At 39.9% G+C, this 23255-nt stretch overlaps 1 protein-coding gene across 6 annotated transcripts in view; it reads right to left on the bottom strand.

The window, feature by feature from the left end:
• ATRN (attractin) overlaps positions 1-23255 on the bottom strand; it is a 142525-nt gene that overhangs the window by 36033 nt on the left and 83237 nt on the right. For all 6 annotated transcript variants that reach the window (XM_033095114.1, XM_033095109.1, XM_033095111.1 and 3 more), the window contains exons 20-24: positions 21457-21550; positions 19424-19476; positions 16285-16379; positions 13049-13127; positions 11141-11298 (exon numbers count right to left, since the gene is read on the bottom strand). In XM_033095114.1, the coding sequence (XP_032951005.1) occupies positions 11141-11298; positions 13049-13127; positions 16285-16379; positions 19424-19476; positions 21457-21550 (479 nt within the window). The remainder of the gene's footprint in view (positions 1-11140; positions 11299-13048; positions 13128-16284; positions 16380-19423; positions 19477-21456; positions 21551-23255) is intronic.

Raw genomic sequence — 23255 nt, 5'->3', positions numbered from 1 at the left:
AACAAAACTCAGAAGCCCAGCTAGCCCCAGGATTTGGGATAGGATCTTGTGGACCTGACCTTCCTCGTCTTGTATTTTCAGGTGGCTGTACTACTCTACTTGATCTTCCTGTCAGCAGTGTCCTCTCTGCCCTTCGTGGCCAGCACAAATCCTCCCTTCCTCATTTAGCTGCCCCACCATCCACTGGGAATTGGCTTTCTCTTCTCTACACTCAATCCACTTCCTTTCAGATCACGGGATAATCATATTCTACCGTATACTGTGGCTGTGGATAGGTTCCTGTATTCTGTCTACAAGGATATCAATATCTGACTTTTTAATTGTTGCTGTAGGAGAAAGAATGAAAAGGTAATTCCTTACCTCCCTCCCACACAAGAGCAGGTACACCTTTGTATTCCCAGAACTAGACCATGGGTCTCAAGCTCTGGAGTGACTGCAAAAAAGTTGGAATCCTGGGCCCTATTCCTACTCCTGTAGTGTTAAGCTCCTCAGGTGATTCTGATGCTGGTGTCGAGAGGCCACGATTTAGGAAACTCTGAAATAAGGATTTATTTAAAAAGTCTCCTCCCTCACTCCTTCCCGTGAACAATTTCTTTAGCATTTCAGGAACACTTTTACTTAGAAGGTTTGGCCTCCAAAGAAATTAACTTGGATCTTCCCCAGGATGGGAGTCAGGAAGAGTGAAGGTAGAGAAAGAGAGGGTAGTGCTTTGAAACAAAGAGAGAGGCCTGGCCCAAACCTTGAGACTTGGATGGAAGAAATGGAGAGGATGCTTTAGTTTTGAAAGTGCTGATTCAAATATATGGTGATGGAAGAAGAACTGACTCTGGGTGGTGAACACACAATGGGATTATAGATGATGTATTATAGAAATGTACACCTGAAATCTACGTAACTTTACTAACAACTGTCACCCAAATAAACTTTAAAAAAAAAAAAAAGGAAAAAGAAAGTGCTGAGGAATATGGGGTGCCTGCATGGAAGGTCCGGGGTGGGGGACGCTCTGGAGCCTCAGTGATTATTCTGCACCCAAGTCTGTCACATATGGGAGTGAGTACAGCTGCCTTCAAGCAAACCCAATGGCCATGGGCCAGGGAACCGGGAGCAGCAGTCAGTGAATGCAGATGGGAGGCCCTTGCCAGATCTCTGGTCTTAGTTAAGCCCTGAGGTTTCTGCATGTCCCGGAGAGAAGGGGATGGAGCTCTGTGAAAACAGGCTGAAAATGAATTTCTCATTAACTATGGTTGGTGGGTAGAGCCTGAGCCCAAGTGCACTCTAAAAATAAGAAAAAATAAGACATTTCTTATATTCAACTACCATGGAACAAATTCTTTTTTTAACATTTGAATTGTGCAGCTACTATGTGCAATCCACAAAGTAGGTACTCAAATAGTTAAGTGAATGAATGGATGAACGAATACTGAACGAGTAGGGCAAGATCACTGTTTAGGTTTGGAAAGAGAGAGGGAAGGACCTTCACTTTGAGTTTCTCTTTTCCACCAAGAATCTTCACTGTTATGAGCATGCAAGACAGGGTGAGGATGGGAAAGGAGCGTTGGGCACCCTGTGAGGTGAAGCTTTCTGGCTCCGAGGCAGCACCCATCAGGCTCTGAGAAAACCCACGATCTGTGTGTGCCTGGCAGAATCTCTGTGGGCTGCTCCCATGGCCCCGAGGTCAGCAGCTCCACCCAGGTGGGGAGCCCATCGAGACTCCGGCCCCTTTGCTCCTCGACTCTCCCGGAGAGCCCAGGCTCTGCAGACGCTCACGATCTCACATCAGGACCAGAAAGGGCCTATGTGGCCATGGCTGCCATCTGGGCTCCTGGCTTTACCATGCCAATCTTGCCATGTAGTTCTGGACACTACAAGGCTGGAAGCCAGAAGAGGAATGATTCCTCCCATACGAATTTAGGCCAAGGACAGAAGATTCTGTGATCACTGGCTGAGTTTTGCTGTGACATAAAATAACTCCCTTTAAAACAAAACAAAACAAACAAACAAAAAACCCCAAAGTTCTACATGAACTCTGTGCGGAGACCACAACCCCGAACTGGATCCTGGTGCCCATCACCTGGCCTCACACACCACCCACCTCGTGCTGGTTTGTGCTGGCACAAAACTATACACCCAAGCTCTGGTCAGAGCCGCAAGGCTGGTGAATGCCACCAAGCCGTTCATTCCTGACATGCAAGCTAACACTCACCATCTGTCCACTCCCAACCTCCCCCCTCAATACTGCTCTGTGCTTTCTTCCCCAAATTTCCTTCCAGCCATTCCTTTTCACCGCTGTCCAGAATTCCTATTCCATTTTATCATGTTCATTAATAATTTAAAAAACATTAAGAGCTACATACACTTGGCTGAGTATCAACAAGTACCAAAGGGCTAATCATGCAAAGCAATGGTTCTGCCCCTCCTCTCCTAAGGCTTCTTCTCTCCAAAGGCCCCACCTCCACCCCCTTTAATTAGGATTCTTTTCAGTTCTCCTGGGGGTTACCTTGGTGGGGTTTTTTTTGTTTGTTTTTTTTTTTAGCACTAGTTTTTTAAAAATTTGTTATTTCTTGATTTAGCCATTTTCGGCATCACTTACTGACTTCCCACTACAATGGAAAGTGATTAGGCCACCACCCGCTCTCCCCTCTTCCAGTATACTTCTATCTCTGTTTAGTGCCTCTGGTAGTTTCTGTGTCATTATCCTGAGGGTGATGGTGATAGATGCCAACAGTCAGGAAATGGAGAGAATAGCCTTGGTTACAGGGAGAGGATGTGCCTGTCACCCACAACAGTTGCAGGAGCAGGTGACAATGCAGCCATGGCTCACTGGACAGTAGCTTCCCAGGTCTCACAGCCGATGGGAAGAAGTCCGCAGGCCTCTGACACACCCCTGCGTGGGGGTGAGCTCAGCAGCTCCAGGGTAGCTGCCTTTGCCATTCTTACCAGGGTGAGGTGCCATTCTCACCGGGCTAAGGGAGGAGTTTTGCCCCTGATCCTTGATTGTTTTAGAGACTGCCCAACAGTGGTCAATAACTGGTAAAACCCTAGTACAATGCTGTGTGCTTCCTGAAAAGAACAGGCCGCCACTTCCAAGATATATCTCAGCGGGACCAAATGTGCCATGTCCCAGCTGGCCTAGGCTGCAGGCCCAGCTGAGGCACACTCCTGCAGCTACCTTTAGGAAGACTGATTTCTTGTTCTGTCACCTGCATTATCTTTTTTTTTCATTTTTTTATTATAGAAAATTTTAAACCTTTTAAAAGTAAGGAGGATAGATAGTATCACAAACCCAATGTGTTCATAACCCAGCTTTAATAATCACCAGCTCATGGCCAATCTTGTTTCATCCATACTCCATCCACTTCCCCACAATTATATTATTTTGAAGCAAATCCAGACTTTCTGTCATTTGATTCTTAATTATTTCAATATAGAGAGTACCTCCTAACTACCCTGTGAAATTAGGGATGTTTGTGTCCTCCTCCCTTTCTTTTCTTCTACCTCTCAACTCTTCTGATAAAATTTCAACCTAGAACAATTCAATCCTCTAACAGCACACTGTACAGACTGGACGACAAATTCTTGGTCTCCAACCCCAGCTGGCTACTTAGCACTGGTCAGTGATGTTATCATTCTGACAATATCAGAAAAAGCTGTCAGTAAATTCATAAAAGTTATAAAAAAGAACAAAGTTCTGATACCAACCCAAAGCTCTTATACCTATGACTATGCATCAATCTAGCACATATGAGCATTTATGGAGTGTCCACAACTGATTAACACTATGCTACATGACACTGGGGACACAGAAATACAAAACACAGCCCGGGCCTTTAAGGAAACCTTTGTGTAGTGAAAAACCAGACACGTCTCTGGCTGTGGAAGCGCAGATGAGGAAGGGGAGTAGCTATGGGATATGCCTAAGGGTCCACCATTTGCACCCCTCGCCTGGGTTTCTAAACAAGAATTCTATTAATATCTGACTCCTTCCAACCCATTCTCTCAATTGCTACCAGAAGGGTCTTCAACAATACTGATCTTTGGCCACTTTTTGGCTTAAAGCATTTCAGTGACTCCCAGTGGTTTTTAGGCTACGGTTCGAACCTCTGGGCCGAAACCTCATCTCTTCATGACAGCCTCTGCCTAGCTCTTCAGCACCCTGCTCACAGGACTGGCACTTCAGCTCTGCTAAATCCAGGTAGTGCCTGAGAGTGACTGATGTCCCTGCTTCCTGACTTCCTGTTCCCTAGGCTTCAGCTCGGATGTTGCCTTCCTCACTCAGACTCAGGCGACATGCCCCTCTCCTCTCGGTGCTTCCAGGAGCCCAGGAACACCCCAATCACCCAGCATCTGACACAGCTCCTACTGTCTGTTCATGGCTGCTGCTCTGGGCCAGAAAGTCTGCTGACTGAATGGATTTAAAGGAAGCCTAGTGGGTCCGTGGAGATCACACGAAGAGGTCTGCTAGAGGTGGAGATTTATGCGTCCCAGCCACAGGTGCTATTCACAGAGGGTGTGGATAAGACTGTCCAGGAAGAAAGGGTCCAATGTCACTGGAAACCCAAGGGAACAATGTCATTGAAGAGCTGAGAAGAAAACAGCCAAAGCCACAGGTGAAAGCAGAAGACAGGAGACTTTCAAGAAGGAATAATAAATGATCATGATGAAAACCATGAGGCAGTACAAGAACCTTAAGTGCCATTTCAAACAAAGAACGACTTATATGTCAAGTACTTTAATTCTAAACGTATTTCAAGGCTTTATAATTCTTAAAGCTCCTAAGGTACAGATACGTAACACCAGGATGTCTGTATTTACATGTACAATTAATGCAAACATTACAAGTATTATCTGACATTATTCATTATAGTCAAAGAGTAGAAACAACCCAAGTATCCGTCAACAGATGAATGGATAAACAATGTGGTATACCCCTATAATGGAACATTATTCAATCTTAAAAAGAAATGAAGTACTGACACATAAATATGGATGAACTTTGAAAACATTGTACTAAGTGAAGAAGCCAGTCACAATGGACCCTATATCATGTGATTCAATTTATATGAAATGTCCAGAATAGACAATCCAGAGAAGACAGAAAGTAGACTAGTAGTTGCCAGGGCTAGGGAGAAGAAGGAATGGGAAATGACTGCTAATGGGTACAGGATTTCTTTTTTGGGGTGATGAAAATATTCTAAAATTGATTGTGGTTATGGTTACACAACTCTGTGAATATATTAAAACCCACTAAATTGTGCACTTTAAATGGGTGAATTGTATGTATGGTATGTGAATTATATCTCAATAAAGCTTTTACTAAAAAAAGTATTATACAGGTCAACAAAAGTTTCATACATCCTTTGCTCAGTATAGCAATCCTGTTAGCACCCATAAACATAACTCTAAACTCTAAATGAATGCCCGGTTCTCAATACAAATTCTGTGTTGCCTTCACTTGTGAACACTAGCCTCTTACATAAAGCAGCAGATGAAACACCCAGCAAAGAAGGCTTTAATATTAGTTCCACATTACAATAACAACCTCTGTTGCAGAGCCAGTAACAAGCCAGAATCCCAGCTTCACTTCTCACCTCCCCACGTCATACAATGTCTGCCTGTCCATTCTCTATCTTGAATACCGACCCTCCCAAACTATGGGTCTGTCCAAGCCAGCTGAGTCCCTGCTTACTGGGGAGAACACCTAGATGGCTTTCAGAAAGCAGAGGCTAAGAGAGGGGTGCTCACCCACAAGAGCAATCGTCCAGAAAACAGGCACAACTGGCCCCAACACACCCACCACCCTACTACACACAAGCCTTTTCAGTCTGGGTGTTTTTTTTTTCAACTGCATCTACCAAGATTTTTATAGTTAGTTTCAAATTCCCTCAGTTAGCAGTTATAGGTTTTGATCTGTTCCTAATTATGGAAAAGAATCCTGGGATCAGTTCAGAGTGAAGGAACTTGAGTGTAGCATTACCATTTTTAAAGCACCAATGTTTACATGAATTTCTGAGTAGAGAATTAGATTTCCTCAGTTATTTTGCTTTAAAAAATGAGAAAGACAAAAATTATTTTGCTTGCACTGAAAGCCATACTGAAATTTAACTGAATGGCCTACACTGCACCATTTAGACATTTTCCTATTCTCTTCCTCAAATAAGTCTCCACATTTTTCCTAAATTTGTACAGTCTGGAAGTGGGCATACGTGTGTTTAAAAGCTAACTACATCTAGAAACGCTAAGACTCAGGAAAATCGAGCAACACAGAAACATATAATTCCCTTTGTTGAGGATAAGACTGCATCTGCCTAGGAAGACGCAAGCTCAGCCCTCCACAGTGCATGTCCAGATACGGTCCCAAGTGCAGAGAGAACCAGCGTCTTTGAAGACAACAAGAACACACGAGGCTACAGGTCTAGTCACACTGTTTGCAACTACTGCAGTTAGTCGTACCAAAGAGCAAAACGACACATTTTCAATAGAACTTACCTGCTTTTTCAAGGAAAGCTTGGCAAACTAAATGGCGAGCACGCCATCGTTTATTTTCCAAAGTGCTCCTGAATGCAGCTTTCATAAGGGGATCTTATGCAATTCAGTGATCCAGCCCAGGTAAAGAGCACCAAAAGAATCAGGCAGAACGTCGACATCTCTTTGATTCTTAAACTTAAAATTGGTACTTTTTAAAAGTGAGTGTGGGGAACAGATCCCTTTAGACGGAAATGCTCTAAAACCATTTCAGTGACTTTCAGAGGGTGGAGCAACAGGGCATCGGGAGGAAAAAAACTAGAACTCCGCATTGGCAACAGCGCGGCTATCTCCAGCACAAAAGCCTGTTTATGTGCACGCAGCCCTCTTTCCAAATGGGAAAACCGTCAGCAGCGTAAGTCAAGATTTTCACTAAGAATCTTAAAAATATTAATCATTTTTCAGCTATGAGCAAAAAAGCCTGAAGTTCGACTGGATTCACAATATCACGAGGTATGGCAGTATGAAAACAATCTCAATTTAAAACAAGTCAATAAATATTTACTAGAGCCCAAATCAAGTGTTTTACACAGGTATGTGATCTATTATTTGATAGTGTAAGGAGATTTTACCAAATGAATTTGTACTGACTGGAGCCTAGAGCTCTACTTCTTTGGGGTCAAATAACCTAAATGCCTGGTTGGCCCCCAAGATTCCCTCTATGTTGGTATGTACACGCTGTATAATCCCCTCCTCGAGTGTGGGTGGGCCTGGCTTAATCAGATGACCCCTTTTAATCTAGGATATAGAGGTCAGTCAGAAGAAGTCAGAGAAAGTTGAGGCTTCAGGAAATTATATCTGTACCTATTTTTGGTCCAAACTTTTTATTTTCAAATGTTATAGAAATGTAATCATGCAGAATGCAAATTTCTGAGAAAAAAAAATTTTTTTCCCACTCAGCAAGTTTGTTTCTTTTTATTGCTGAGTATTATTCCATATGTATACAGTACAGTCTATTTAACCATTTACCATTTACCTGCTGAAGAATACTTGGGTTGTTTCCAGTTCGGGGCTCTTAGGAATAAAGCTGCTAAATATTGCTGTACAGATGCTATAAACATTGGTGTACAGGTGTTTGTGTGAACATCAATTTTCATTTCTCTGGGATAAATGCTCAGGAATGCAATTGCTGGGTTGTATAGTAAGTACAAGTTTAGTTGTATAAGAAAATGCCAAACTACTTTCCAGAGTGGTTGTACCATCTTACTTTCCCACCAGCAATGTACACATGATCCAATTTCTCTGCATCCTCTCTAGCATTTGGTGTTATTATTATTTTCAATTTTAGCTGTTTTGTTAGATGTGTAGTGATATCTCACTGTGGTTTCAATTTGCATTTAATAGGTTTTGATGCTGAATATCTTTTCATGTGGTTATTTGACATATGTATATCCTCTTTGGTGAAATGTCTCTTCTTGTCTTTTGTCCATTTTCTAAACGAATTGTTTTTTAACGTTGAATTTTGAGAATTCTTCTTATATTCCAGATACAAGGGCTCTGAAGGAACTATGGTTTGCAAATATTTTCTCCCAGTATTGTACCTTGTTTATTCATTCTCCTTCCAGGGTTTTTCACAGAGCAAAACCTTTTTGTTTCGATGTAGACCAATTTTTCCTCTTATGGGTCATATTTTTGTTGTCAAGTCTAAAAACCTTTTGCCTAACCTTGGGATGCACGTTTTCTCCAAATGTTTTATAGCTTTATGTTTTACATTTAAATCTGTGATCCATATTGAGTCAATTTTTCTGTAAGATATGAGGTTTAGTTCGCAGTTCATTTATTTGCTTATGGTTATCCAACTGTTCCAGCACCATTTGTTGAAAAGGCTATGCTTCCTCCATTGAATTGCCCTTATCCCTTTGTCAAAAATGAGTCGGATATATTTATGGTTCTATTAGGTTGGTGCAAAAGTAATTGCGGTTTTTGCAATTGTTTTTAACCTTTCAAACCACAATTACTTTTGCACCAACCTAATTTTCAGTCTTCTTTATTCTCTTCTGTTGATTTGTGTGTATCCCTCCACCAACAACCACAATCTCTTGGTTACTGCAGTGAAGTAATAAGCCTTAACACTGCATACAGTGATTCCTCCCATTTATTCCTCTTTTTCAAAACTGTTACAGCTATTCTAGAATCTTTGCCTTTTCTTACAAATTTAGAATAAGCCTGTCCCTATCTACAAAAAATATCTTGCTGCAACTTTTAAAACTTTTTTTGGCTGGAATAAAATATGTATAAAATAAAATTTACCATTTTAACTATTTTTAAGTGTACGATTCAGTACACTGAAGCACAGATGCTGCGAAGATTAGAGGACAATGTGAATAACTTTGTGTCGATCCATTTGAAAATATTTGAAACAGCTCTTCCCAGGCCAGCACTCACGAAGGAGAAGAACACGTGCGGTTCAAGCATGAAGATCGAGAAGCCCAATGGCGAGAAGCTGGACGAGTTCGAGTCCTGCATCCAGGCTCTTCTTGAGCTGGAGATGAACTCAGACCTCAACACCCAGCTAAGGGAGCTGAATATAACAGCAGCCAAGGAAATTGAAGTTGGTACAAAAAACTCCACAAATAAAACATCAGAATAAAATGACTTTACAAGAGATCTATCAAGTATTCAAGGTTCACGTAATTCTAATTTCATATAATCTCTTCCAGAAATGGGAAAGAAATAAAACTCAATTTATATGATTATTAAAGGTTAGTTTAACCTTGATATAAAAACCATAACAAGGACAGGAAAGGAAAATTATCGGAAGTTCTCTCACTCACGAAATAGATACAACGTTCTAGTTAGCAAACTAAATCTAGCAATACATAAAATAAGAAAAGAATACATCACTCCCAAGTCAGGTTTATCCCAGGAATGCAAATGACTTCCAGGGTCCTGGCTTGTGCAACAGGACCAAGGGTGGTACCATTCACTGAGAAAAGCAGCACAGGGTTTGGGGCTAAGGCCACAGACTGATGATATGCTCAGTGCAGGGAGCTTGTGAATGTCCAGGCAGAGATATCTAGGCTGCTACCAAGAGTACCGGGCTGGAGACAGAGCACCGAGAATCACCAGTACAGAAGTAGTACTACCATAAGTCCTACAAGTGGGATGGAATTACCCAGGGAAACTGTGGGATGAAGACACAAGAAAACCAACGCCTGTATCCCAGACAACCCCAATGGTTAAGGAAGAAGATTCCCTAAAAAGACTGGCCAGAGAATCAGGGAAAGAAAGGACAAGGAAGGCAAGAAAGTGACTCAAATCATTCTACGAGAAGCTGAGGGGACTGGAGAGTTCAGTCACTGGAATGCACTAAGACAGGGCCATTTCAGGACGTGGTGAAAGAAGGAGGCAGACTGTCGTGCGCTGATGGGTGAATAAAAAGGAGGAAATAGAAATAGGGAGTGTGGTCAATGCTTACAAGAAGGCTGGCTGAGGAGGGAAGCAGAGTGTATGTAAGAGCAAAGGGAGAAGCAGATTATAGAGGATGAACAAATTTGTAGACCAGCTAGACAGAAAAAGGAAAGAGGGTGGTAAGAAAAAATACAACACACAGCCTGTCCTCCACATTCCAGAAAAGAAGACTACTCTTTAGTCACAGTCCCATGGCACGGACACAAAACCACCAGAACTAGATTGCAAACCCATCCTAATGTATCAGTGATGACTTGCTTCAGTTGATCACACTTCTGAAAGCCGGCAAACAGCCTCAGCCCCAGTCCATGACCATGCTTCCATGGCCAAACGTGAACCAGTCCCCCCTGAAAGTCCACCTATTCCTAAATTCTACATTTAGCCAAAATGAAGAGGGTAAAAGCAGAAAGTATCGAGGCAATGCCTTAAGGACACAGTGGTGGACGGTTATAAAAAGCACAATGGGTCTAGGATAAGAGAGAAAGAGAGACAGAAAAAAAGAGAGAGAGAGAGAGAGAGAGAGACACACACACACCACTGGTCCCCGGGGAACAGAGAAAATGAGCATCTGGGTAACAACAGCGGCTGCAGCAGGTCACATGAACCCTTAGACCTACACTTTAGATAACATGTACAAAAAAATCTGAGATGTGGGGAGGCTACATGAATTGTACAGGAGCAAGCGAGGACTGAAACCCATGTTTGTGTGACTACAAGGCCTAGGCCCTTTAATGGAACCTTACATTGCCTCCCACTACACCCTGTCCTATTCTCCTTTAAACTCTGCTAGCATTTTGGGGATCTTTACATGTGGCACTCTCCACACTCTGGCTCTCACTGGTTATACATGTGTTTGTTTCTTTTATACCCACCCTATTCTATCCAGAAGGGAAGCTCTTTGTGTAACTCTACAGGCGTCTATATGGCAAGTGTTCAATGAAGAAGGTGCAGTTGTAATTACCAAATCTGTCATATGCCACCTTGTTTTCAAAAGCGCTGATAATTTTCCTTCATAAGTGATTTACACCAGCCCCACACTACCATTTTCTTTACAGTATTCCTGTACTCAGCACTCCTTTCCCACAGATATTACAGAGGCAACTCAATATTGACCATCTCATTTACCACACATTCCAAAGTACTGAATTTAATCTCCACTAAAGAGATTTCACCATGTCTGCAGGGGGGACCAAAAAGCATATCTTACCTGAATTTTGATGGGCCAAGTGAAATTACTGACATAAACAAAGAAAGTGATGTTTGGGTGGTTGCGAAAATCAAACTTCTCATTAGAGAAGGTATCTTTGTACTCCTTAATGTTGGTTTTTGAAACAACAGGCATCTCTTCTCCAGCCTGGGTTCCAGCTGTTGGGAAGAAAAGAATGAAACAGAAGAGCCATTGGGGTGGGGGCTGGGGGGCAGAATCTACCCTCATTAATAATAAGGATAATAGTTATAACTTACTAAACACTATGTCCCAGGAATGCCTTTAAGAGCTCAGTCTCAATTAATCCTAACAACTCTATTATTATCCTCATTTACAGACCAAGAAACAGGTTCACAGAAACTAAGTAACTTGGTTTAGGTCACACCAGCCACCAAGAAGTGGAGCTGGGATTTGAAGCTGGGAAAGCTGATACACAAACCTGTGCCCTTAACTAGAATGGTTTTACCAGAAACCCCTCCAACTCCCTTTCACTGAAACAGGCTGCACGTGGCCATGAAAATACAGATACCACTAGAATCCTATTAATGAGCAGTGGCATTCACTCTGCCTACAACAATTCAATTGCTCCGCATTTCCCCTTTACACCTACTCGGCAGGGCTCCAGATCCCCGCCAGGGGGACACTGATTCAGCCTTCACTTCCTGACTAGCAGTGACCTCAAGTCTCAACAGTAATGGGGAGCAAGAAGCTGTAGGTGTCGCTCAGTCCCTTCTGCTACCAGCTACAACTGTATTTATGTCCTCCTATCAGGTATATACCCATCCTATTTCTAAACAGTCCTTCAACTTTCCATGTTCTTCCTTAGCCAGGAATTCTAGCGTGTATCAAGATTCATGAAATAGATTTTTCCCATGTCTGAGTTAAATCCTGTGACTCGAGTAAGACAGGCAGGTCCTCATTGAGACAGTCATTTCAAATTATCATTCATATACTCAGAGTTGTTGCCCTTCTCAAGACAAATGCTCCAATAATTCAGACTTTTTCTTAAAAGTCTCTCCTCACTGCCAAGTTTCTGAACCTTTTCTGAATTCTATACAATTTTTCAAGACATGATAAACATAAAAAGTGACGTGCAAAGGTAACGATTTTATTTTGCTTCAGTCTAACTGGTTGTGTTTTGAGCAAAACAGTAACGTATAGCAATAATAATGATGAAACATAGTTACTATTTAGTGAGAATTTACCATGCTTCCAGCACCACATTAAGTACTTCGTTTATTATCTCATTTAAAGTACTTCGTTTATTATCTCATTTACTTCTCCTAAAGCTCTACAAGGCTAGGTGTTTTGATACATGAGGAAATTGGCTCAGAAAGCTTACATAATTTGCCCAGTAGCACAGTGCAGTAACAGGCAGAATTCAAATCCAGGTCTGTCAAGCTATGTTCTTAACCACTACATAAGGCCCACCCTATCCTTTTTTAGTAGATGTTTCTGCCCAGCACATCTTCTTTAGTGAATCATAGTAAGATAAAAAAGATAGCAAGGCTGTGCTCTTAGAGCTTGATTTACTTCCCAAGCACATTCCCCAGCACCTCCTAACATCTCCTGACACAACAGCGCTGCCGCAGTGCTATCAGTAGTGGCAGCAGGGCAGTGGTACTGATCATGGACTGAGCCTGACACCATGGCAGACACTGGCATGTATGACCTAATTGAATGTACACAACAACTGGAGGAGATAAGTACGGTATCCTCTCTTAATGAGGAATAATGCTAAGGTGTAGAGAGGGGTTTAGACATTTGCTCAGGGTCTCCCAGCTAATAAGGTGCAAAAGGGGGTTTCAAACCCATCTGTCTGTCGCCTGAGCCCCCTTTCTCAACTCCTGCATCAAGTTCTCAACCTATTACCTCCACTCGGAAGGTCATCTCTAGGTGTGTTTTTACCTGAGAAGCTGGCAGCCCAGGTGATGTTGAGGTTGAAGTTTTTGGAGGCATTGATGAACATATCCAAATCCCTGTTTTGCTAATGAGAAGTACAGACAATTAGAAAATTATAACAGTTTCCAGATTTAAAATAAAGCAGTAATTAAATTTCACTACTCTCATTTTTCTTAATTATAAAGCAGATATTTTACAATGTCTTAAGAGAAACTCACAGAAGTTAGCAAAATTTCTAACCAATATAAGCAATATAACCCAAATAAATTTCATTTCTCTCTCACAAAAGTATATGGAATTTAATGTTTTATCAAATGCCTAACTCCATGAAAAATATTTTTAAGAAAGACCCTCGGGCGGCCGGGTGGCTCAGTTGGTTAGAACGCAAGCTCTGAACAACAGGGATGCCGGTTCAATTCCCGCATGGGATGGTGGGCTGCACCCTCCACAACTAGACTGAAGACAACAAGCTGCCGCTGAGCTTCCAGAAGGGCAGCAGGATGGCTCAGCTGGTTAGAGCGCGAGCTCTCAACAAGGTTGCCGTTTCAATTCCAGCATGGGATGGAGGGCTGCGCCCCCTGCAACTAAAGACTGAAAACGGCGACTGAACTTGGAGCTGAGCTGCACCCTCCACAACAAGATTGAAGGACAACAACTTGGAGCTGATGGGCCCTGGAGAAACACTGTTCCCCAATATTCCCCAATAAAAAATTAAAAAAAAAAAAAGAAAGACCCTCACCAGATCACAGTGACTTAACTCCCCATGACCTATGTTACCTATGTTAGGGAGCTCAATCTCCTAAGCATCCTCTGGGAATCCAAACATCTGGACAGTAAAAACACTTGACTTGTAATAATCTATTTATAAATACATATGTGTATTCATACATATAAACACTTAATATGTATTTATAAATTCAACCTATGTATTTCTGACCTGATAGATTGAGTACATAAAGTTCTCCAAAAAGGAAATTGGTAAAAAGAAAAAAATTAAAAAGCATTATATGCTTTATAAGCTGAAATAAACTAAATAAAAAAAATAATTTGTTTGTATTCATGATTTGAATAACATTTTTCTCTCCCTAAAAATATTATTTCAGAGAAAGATGACTGAATGTGCTTTACTAGCTTTGAAAATCTTGTTTACCACGTAGAGATAGTGATTTGAAGAGCTAGTTTAGTTTATTTTGATTCTTGGTTTTAATGACTGAAAAGATATCTGTGAGAAATGTGTTGAGCCAACTAGAAGAAGTGCACACTGTTGGCCATGCTGAGTAAATTATAATACTAATTTTTAGTTTTCACTGAAATTTGGCAAATAAATCTCTTTCTTGGGGTCAAAGAGTCATTTCTGCAAATGAATCAGATCTTATAGTTCACAAATGGATCCAATCCTGCTGAAATTTTTCATTTTCTAAGATCATAAAATAAGTTAGAAAATTAAGACTTTTAAGGGTGCTCTTTTGATAGTTTTTTTTTAATTTTGATAGTTTTTACAGGAAAAAAAATCACAACAATGGAAACATTTCCAAATAACCATTTTCAAAATGTGATCTTCAAAGCAGAAGTTAATCTCACAAAGCAGTTACTTTCTCATTTATTGATATAATCTCATCTTCCTCTTGAAGGGATAGCTCAAAGTATTTATTTTTAATATTTTTAACATTTTAATATTTTTAATAAAATTGTTAGTAGCAGCACAGTACTAACAATTACTAGCAATCCTCGGAAAGGATCAATAAACTTGAAATCCTAGTGCTTTTGTATAAAACAGGAAGTACACACACTGCACTGAATAACTATGAAATATCCTGTCATAAGATAAACAGGGAACTCCAGAGAGGTCCAAAGACTTTCATGGTTACTCCCCACCTCGATAAGAAGTATTACCAAGTACTATTATGTTTATTTAAAATAAACTTAACAACATCAATTACTTCCTAAAAGACTGAGCACCTCAACCACTTGTTTCTGAATAAGGTAGTAAATAAATTTCATGTGTGACTTTTGCTATAACATTATTCTAAAACCTTTTTTTCTTAAATTCCACTTAACACAGCCACTCAAGTCAAATGATATGCCTACACAATTTTGCCACAAAATATTTTCATTTAAAGTCATTTATTATTTTTACTTCAAAAGCTATTCACTCACGAGACTGAATCTTCTCTAGTATTATCTCTTCTTGATTTTATCATTGAAATGGACTATAAAAAAACAAATCTTATTTTCATTTAATTGTATAGTAAACATCCTACACTGTGGACTCTATTCTACTACTGATAGATTTATTTATTTTAATTTAGCAACGTTTGTTGACACCAACTGTTAACAGAGGAATACACTTTGGCTTACTGTTGTATCGTTTTCCATGTATTATTTGCCACACTTACTGTGACAGGAATGGTAAGTGGCATTGTGTATATTGATGAGAAATTAGAAACTTCCAAGAAGGTTCATAAATGACTTATCATCAAGTTTAGAAAAATTGCATTATATACTGGAGTGGGTATTGAATGACTTTATATTTCATTGAAGAAATTACGTAGGTGTGTCTCCATGTTCTAGAAGCTTCACTTTTAAATGTCATGCTGTATTGGCTCCCTTCTACCACTAGGTAGTACCTTATGGCAGGATGGGGTTCATCATTAACGACAGTAGATATAAACTTACATTTCAAATAGTCCTCTTAATAATTTCAATGATTTCTGGCTGTCTTCTTGTTGGACTCGATTAAACCTTTGCTGTTTTTACCTCCTAATGAGGCTAACAACTTATTCTAGGAGCAGAAGTGTCACCTTTCCCAACTTCCTTGCATCAGTGGAACTAATTTCAATCCACGATTTCTTTATGGATGCTTTCTAAGCCTTAGATCCACTTTGGGAGAGTAAGTCTGGGCTCTGTCATCTGCCCCTCTGATGGGGGAGTTCCCCTTGCAGTCTCTTCTCCTTATCTGTATGGGGATGCAATGGGGTGATCAGCAAACCAAGTATGTGTATGTGTGGAGTCAATGTCAGTCTGTGTATCAGATCCTCGTAAATCTTAGTAACACTGTGTTCTTGCCTGTTAGACAGACAGGAGATAAACTGTAGGTTCTGACATTTCTTTCCTGTACCTCTAAACATCTTCCTGTGTGCTTCACTCTGGAGACCACTGCTAAGGCAGTGCTTCTATCCTTAACGACCAAGAAAAAGACCCACACAAATTCAAAGCAAAGAGAGCAGATTTTTAAATCTTACTTCATCAGGTGTAGCCACAAAATTGATGGCTGTGTAATAGCGGTCATCCTCCTGGGATAGGCTAAAGGTGAACTGATAGTCAATAAGAAGAGTATCTATGGAAAGAAAGACATGTATATTTAAAAAGTGAAATAAAACAAAACAGAACAGGTCTCCGGAGATATAACTTAATTTTCTCATAAATATTCACTAGCCAGGAAAGCAATTTTGGCTCACTTATAACCAGGGAATGGGAGTTTTTCAAAAGAAATCAAGTGTGTGGGCAGTATCATTTTGTTTGGGTTAACCCACCAAACCCTCCTTATATCATGACCTTGGTTGAGATTTTAAGTTCCAATCCAACTCACCTACAAATATTAACTAAACATCTATTATGTGCTATGGTTTGCTTAAGGATACAGTGCTATAAATAAGGAGTTGTTGGTAATTTTACTTTTAATTGCTTTTTTTTTCCACAGAAGACTTTGAATTTCAAAGGCAGTATTCAGTATGCAGCCTTTTAAAATCATTTATTTATTATTTATTTTTCAAATATAATTGACATTTAATATTACTTTATATTAGTATCAGGTGTACAGAGTAGTGGTTAGACATTTATATAATTTATGAAGTGACACATCCCCCATTAGTCTAGTACCCACTTGGCACTATACACAATTGTTACAATATTACTGACTGTATTTCTATGCTTTACTTTACATCCCCGTGACTATTCTGTAACTACCAATTTATACTTAATCCCTTTTTTCACCTAGGCCCTAAGCCCTCTCCCCTCTGGCAACCATCAGTTTGTTCTCTGTATCTATGGATCTGTTTTTTTGGTTTTTTTATTTTGTTCTTTAGATTCCACATATAAATGAGATCATATGGTATTTGTCTTTCTGTGTCTGACTTAGTTCACTTAGCATAATACCCTCTAGGTCCAACCACGTTACCATATATTCTTTATCCAATCATCTATTGGTGGGCACTTAGGATGCGCCATATCTTGGCTATTATAAATAGCACTGCAGTGAACACAGGGGTGCATATATTTTTTTGAATAACTGTTTTGGATTTCTTCGGATAAATACCCAGAAGTGGAATCGCTGGGTCATAAAGTAGTTCTCTTTTAAATTTTTTGAGGAACCTCCAAATTGTTTTCCGTAGTGGCTGCACCAATTTGCACTCCCATCAAAAGTGCACAAGGGTTTCCTTTTCTTGCCAACAAAGGTTGTTTTTTGATTTATTGATGACAGCCATTCTGACTGGTGTGTTGATATCTCATTTGATTTTAATTTGCATTTATTTCTCTGATGATTAGTGACGTTCAGTGTCTCTTCATATGTCTACTGGCCATCTGGATGTACTCTTTGGAGAAATGTCTATTTAGGTCCTTTGCCCATTTTTTAATTGGACTGTTTGGTTTTTTTTGGTGTTGAGTTGCATGAGTTCTTTATAAATTTAGGTATTTAAAATTTATCGTTGTATTAGATGTATCATTGGCAAATATCTTTTCCCATTTGGTAGGTTGTCTTTTTGTTTTGTTGATGGTTTCCTTTGCTTTGCAAAATACTTTTAACTGTTTAAGAAACTGCCAGGGTGTAAGTGTCTAATCATTATGTTGTTTTGTACACTCGGAACTAATACAAATTATTCAACAAAGAAAAAAAAAAGAAACTGCCAAATGGTTTTCCAAAGTGACTATACCATTTCACATCTTACAAAGCATGTATGAAGTTTCTCTACATCATTGTTAAACCCTGGTATTGGCTTTTATTTTTCAAGATAGAGAGATAATTATAATGTACGAGATTACAAAAAATTCATTGATGTGGTTTTAGGTTCCACATGGCAACTAACATTTAAAAAAAGGCCAGTTTTCTGGTTTTGGTACAGTATCAAAGGATAACATCCATAATTATCTGAAAGGTTATTAAAATACTCCACATTTTCCAACTAAATGTCTGGTGAGGCCAGCTCTTTTTCATGTACTTTTACCAAAGATGTATTGCAACAGGATGTAGAAAGAGATGTGACGTGAGAATCCAGTTGTCTTCTATTAAGCTTTAGTACTGGCTTTTGGTTCTAGTTATTCTAGAGTTACATCTCACTGTGGTTTTAATATACATATCCTAAATGTTTAATGATGTTAACCACTTTTTCACGTGCTATTGGCCACTCATATATTTTTTTGGTGAAATGTCTATTCAAATCTTTGCCTGTTTTTAACTGGAATTGTCTCCTTGTTCAGTTGTAAGAGTTCTTATATTCTAGATACAAGCTCTTTACCAATTATACGTACGCTTTTGCAATCATTTTCTCTAGTCTGTAGCTTGTTTTTTATTTTTTTAATGGTATTTTCTAAAATATAAGTTTTAAATTTGGTAAGTCCCACTAAATAACTTTCTTTTATGAATTGTACTTTTGGAATCGTATCTAGGAACTCTTCCTTCTTACACAAGATCATGAAATGTTTCTCTTGTTTTCTTCTAGAAAACATATATTTTTACATTTATTCCAGGTGGACATGAATTTTGAAGGCACACTATTCAATTCAGGAAAGCAGGGATATAATTATAGTGGATATACCAAAACACTAACTCTTTTTTCTCTCATTCCATAATCTGGCCTACTGGAAGGAAATGCATTTATCCAAAAGGACCTGATCACCTTGCCAGATTTACCTTTCATTACAAGTTAATCATTAGAGATTTATTTTATAAATTATTTCCTAAATAGGTAGTTAACACAAATCAATTTCAGAGAGAATGGTAACTTCAATGTACTTTAAGAATTCTGTTTTTCATCTATAGCCTAAAATATGAAATTTGGTGACTCCAACCAGATAATGGCAAATAAAATAAGGTTTCAAGTGAACATAAACAAGGAAACCAGAGACGTGTATCTCTGTACACTTGCCTGATATCTGCTATGGACATATTAACATAAACCGCAACCACAATTGAAGCAGCTTATAATAGTGTTCATATATGTATTAAACCTAATAGAATGTAAATACATCAAATTAGGGGACACTTCTGTGGGTGACTGCTATGTTGCAATAGCACTTAATATTTTCAAACCATGTTACAGACAATAATGAAGTTTTACTAAACTACTTTGCTTCTAGACAAATAAGAATTACGAAAACACTTACAGTAACATGTTCCTTTGAGAGGGTTTCCCTGGTATCGATTTTCTACCTCACATCTAGCAGGGGGAAAAAAATGAATGTTATTTTCTAGTGCTATTTAAAAGAGAATCTACAATCATTTTTAAAATCAAGTAAATCCTTTAACATAAACTAGTTTTTGAGTTAGTATAATTACATTCTTCACTGTTACTCAAATCAGGTGAACTAACAAGAGTTTGCATTCATTTTCAATGCTGACTACCCAGCAGTTCACACACACCACCACCAACTGATAAACACTTGCTAAAGCACATGAGATAAACCCAAATATGATAAATCTAGATCCTAACTTATAATTATGGAAAACACATTTTCACTTTTGTGTGGACGAAATATTCTTCTAAAAGTGCATTTAAGACATTTTTGACATATTCATTTCTCACTTCTTTCCTATTCTCCCTAGATAAACTGATCCTATTCTTTAAATACAAGTGAGAGAAGGCTAAACACAAAGAATCGTTCTTTTAAAACCGTGGACATGGTTCACCAGTCTGGGGAAAAAATAAATTCTAGTTAAAAAGAAGTATTAATTTCCCCACAGATATCATCTATAAACATCAGCGAAACCATTTAGGCAGGCACAACAGCTATGAACTATGAGGAAAGAAGGGGAAGCTTGGGTCAAGCACTTTACCAGATAAATAACACAGGGATATTGTGTCCTTTTATCCAGTGTGATTATCAGCACTGCTTATATTTAAATCTCTTGAAAAGAAAGAAAGTCTTTCACTGGACCTACACCTCATTTCTTCCTTGTATGTCAAAACTGAGGGCAGGAGGGATTGATTTTGCTCTGTTACATTTTGCTGTTTAAAGGAATGTAGATTCAAAAATTAAATTTAATCTTTGGTTAGATTTTTCTTCACATATTGGCTTTAGGGCAGCATGAAACCAGTAAACGTATACATTGGTGTAAACTAGAACATGTAAATAGAGCAATCCCTCCTGGACACCACTAACAAGGCCTCAATTACTGGTAGCATCATTACCGTGTTTCCCCGAAAATAAGACCTAACCGAAAAATAAGCCCTAATGCATTGTTTGGAACAAAAATTAATATAAGACCTGGTCTTATTTTTGGGGACATATGGTACTTCCTGGGAGGGCCAAGCTACCATATTTCCCCGAAAATAAGACCGAGTCTTATATTAATTTTTGCTCCAAAAGACGCATTAGAGCTGATGGTCCGGCGAGGTCTTATTTTCGGGGAAACAGGGTACTACTTAAGATTTCTCACTAAGTCTCTTCTTGAGAGAATGAGTAAACCTGGAGCACGTGTTCTGTGAGTTTTCTGATGAGGCAGACAGGTATACATTAACTGTGGAACAATCTCACTTCTTTCAACTGCCCAGGACACTAAAAACAATTATCGATAGCCCCACTGTTGATAAATGGGGAAACTGAGGTTCAGTGCAGTTAAGTGATTTGCCTCAAGAACACCCTGCTCTGTGAAGGCACAGCCAGTAAACCAGTAAACCAGTAAACGTATACATTGGTGTAAACTAGAACATGTAACCAGAGCAATCCCTCCTGGACACCACTAATTTCAGCCAGGGCTGAAATTCCATGTCTGCCTGATACCATCTGCATCCTCATGGCCGGGGACTCTAGATTCTCCCCTGGAAGACACCTGCCACACTTCACCAAGGAAAATGAAAGAATTGGGAGGCATGTGTTCAAGGCAAGAGGATCGTCTCTACTATTACACAACCAAAATGTCAAATAAAATACTGTCCTGGAACACCGACTCCTCCAAGTCGCTCTTTGGGAAAAGGGTGCAATCTCCGGAAAGGACAAAAATCGAGGAGTGGTTCAAGTTAAAGGACTAGTCAGCAACCCAGGAGGTGTCTGTGTCACATAAAAATGTGAATTAAAGGACCATTAAGGAACTGCTGCTAAACTGACAGACAACCTCTTCAGTATGAAAGCCGATCAAGCTCGAGCTGTCACTAAATCCGGCGCGGCCCGCGGCAGGGGTCCGGGAGGATGGTACTTACAGCTGGCACTCGTCCCCCTTGACGCCCTTGGTGGTGCAGAAGCACTTGCCCGTGTTGGTGTTGCACAGGGATGCGTGCCCATTGCACTTGCATGCTGGGGAGGAGGGAAAGGGACAGAGGTCACGGCTGGCTTAAAAGATTACTCCTGTCAGAGACTTTTCCTACGACCAATCATTTTGTCTCAATTGGATTTGATAGGAAATCCAAGATGAAAATAAACGCATTCAATGAACAAGATTTATGTTTTTCTGCTAATGATTTATCTCAGATAATGTAAAGGCAACATTAAAGGAACAAAAGCCCAAGGACAGGAGGAAAGAATGCCAGTTTCTGCTGCCATCTGAAGCAACCATTATTGTGATATTTTTCAACAGACTCTGTTCTTCACTCTTATGATTCTTCCATTCATTTAACAAACATTTATGAAGATTCCCCAGTGTGTCAGCCAGTGGGTGCAGGGACACAGACAGTCCTGCCCCCATGAAGATGCTTTGAGCGATGACCGCCCCTGAGGGAAAGCTGGTTAGGCTGAGCTCAGCCTCAGCTGAGGTACCTTCTCCACAATGGTCACGTTTCAAACCACACCAGGGCTCTGGGTGGGATTCCAACGGCAGGTCAGCATTTCAGAGGCCCTTCACGACTCACCACCCTGCCCAGTCTTCTTCTTAGCCTTCGTTTAGAAAACAACTCTTACCATCTCCTTCCTCTAGCCATCAACACCTCTCCACCTTTTTTCATCTCGTATGTGAGCTATGATAAATTTTATACTTCAATATGCTCAATATCTTTGCACTTTATACCCTGTTTTTCTGTGACTAAATTAAAGGCATTAGGCTGGAGATAGGTGTCTTTTTTAAATAAATCTTGTGGAGAAAAAAAAAAAATCACCCAAAGAAACCTGTGAAATAGAATAGTGCAGCAGTTAAGAACGTGCATACTGGAGTCAGAAACACAAGCGTTCAACACTGGGCTCAGCTGAGTATGGAGAGGGGGTGCAGTGTATTAGTGAAAAGCAAAGGTCTGAAGTCAGTGCCTGGATTTGAGTTCAGTCCCCTCCACTTAGCTCCTTTGTAACTCTGGGCATGCTATTTAAGCCCTCTAAGTCTCAGTTTCCTTGTCTATATGATGGAATAATAACAGTACCCATCTCACAGGGTTGTTGAGAGGATTAAATGAGATCATACATGAACGAAACACAGGAAGCATTCAATAAATCATGGGTATTGTCCTTGGCTGAAGGAAAATACAATTCTAAGAGGACTTGGTGCCCCTCACAGCATTTTAAAATCGTGCTTTCTATTGTGAATTGCAACTCTGAAGAAGAAAGCTAGCTCTAAGGTCTAGACAATTGCACTCAGGTCCCAGAAATGCCACAGAAGACGATGTAGTTTTTCTAGATGGCAGTTGCAGATGTGGAGATGATGGCAACAAGGCACAGACCCAGCGTATCTGGTTGTCAGTCCAGGTATGTGGAGGCACAACCACACTCAGCAGTTAGTCACACATCCTGAACGGGGTCCCCAGCGGAGCCACATCTCCCAGTGAGAACTTGGGCAGGTCGCTTGATCACAGGGATAATATAAGCACCTGTGTATTGGGTGGCTGCCAGCACAATGCCTTGTATACATTTATCAATCACTTAGGTACTCTGATTACTATCTAATGAAGTCTATTCACAAGGAGTGGGAAAATATTTTTACTGAATATCTTTTAATCTGAGCAACAAATTTTATTTGAGAGTGGTGGGAACTGACATTAGAAGAAGAACTGCTCCCACCTACTGAGTGCTGACTTTATGA

Source organism: Rhinolophus ferrumequinum, chromosome 23 (genome assembly GCF_004115265.2).
Source record: "Rhinolophus ferrumequinum isolate MPI-CBG mRhiFer1 chromosome 23, mRhiFer1_v1.p, whole genome shotgun sequence".
NCBI lineage: Eukaryota > Metazoa > Chordata > Mammalia > Chiroptera > Rhinolophidae > Rhinolophus > Rhinolophus ferrumequinum.
Note: the sequence above shows the minus strand (reverse complement) of the source record. Positions and strands in the feature narration are given on the sequence as shown.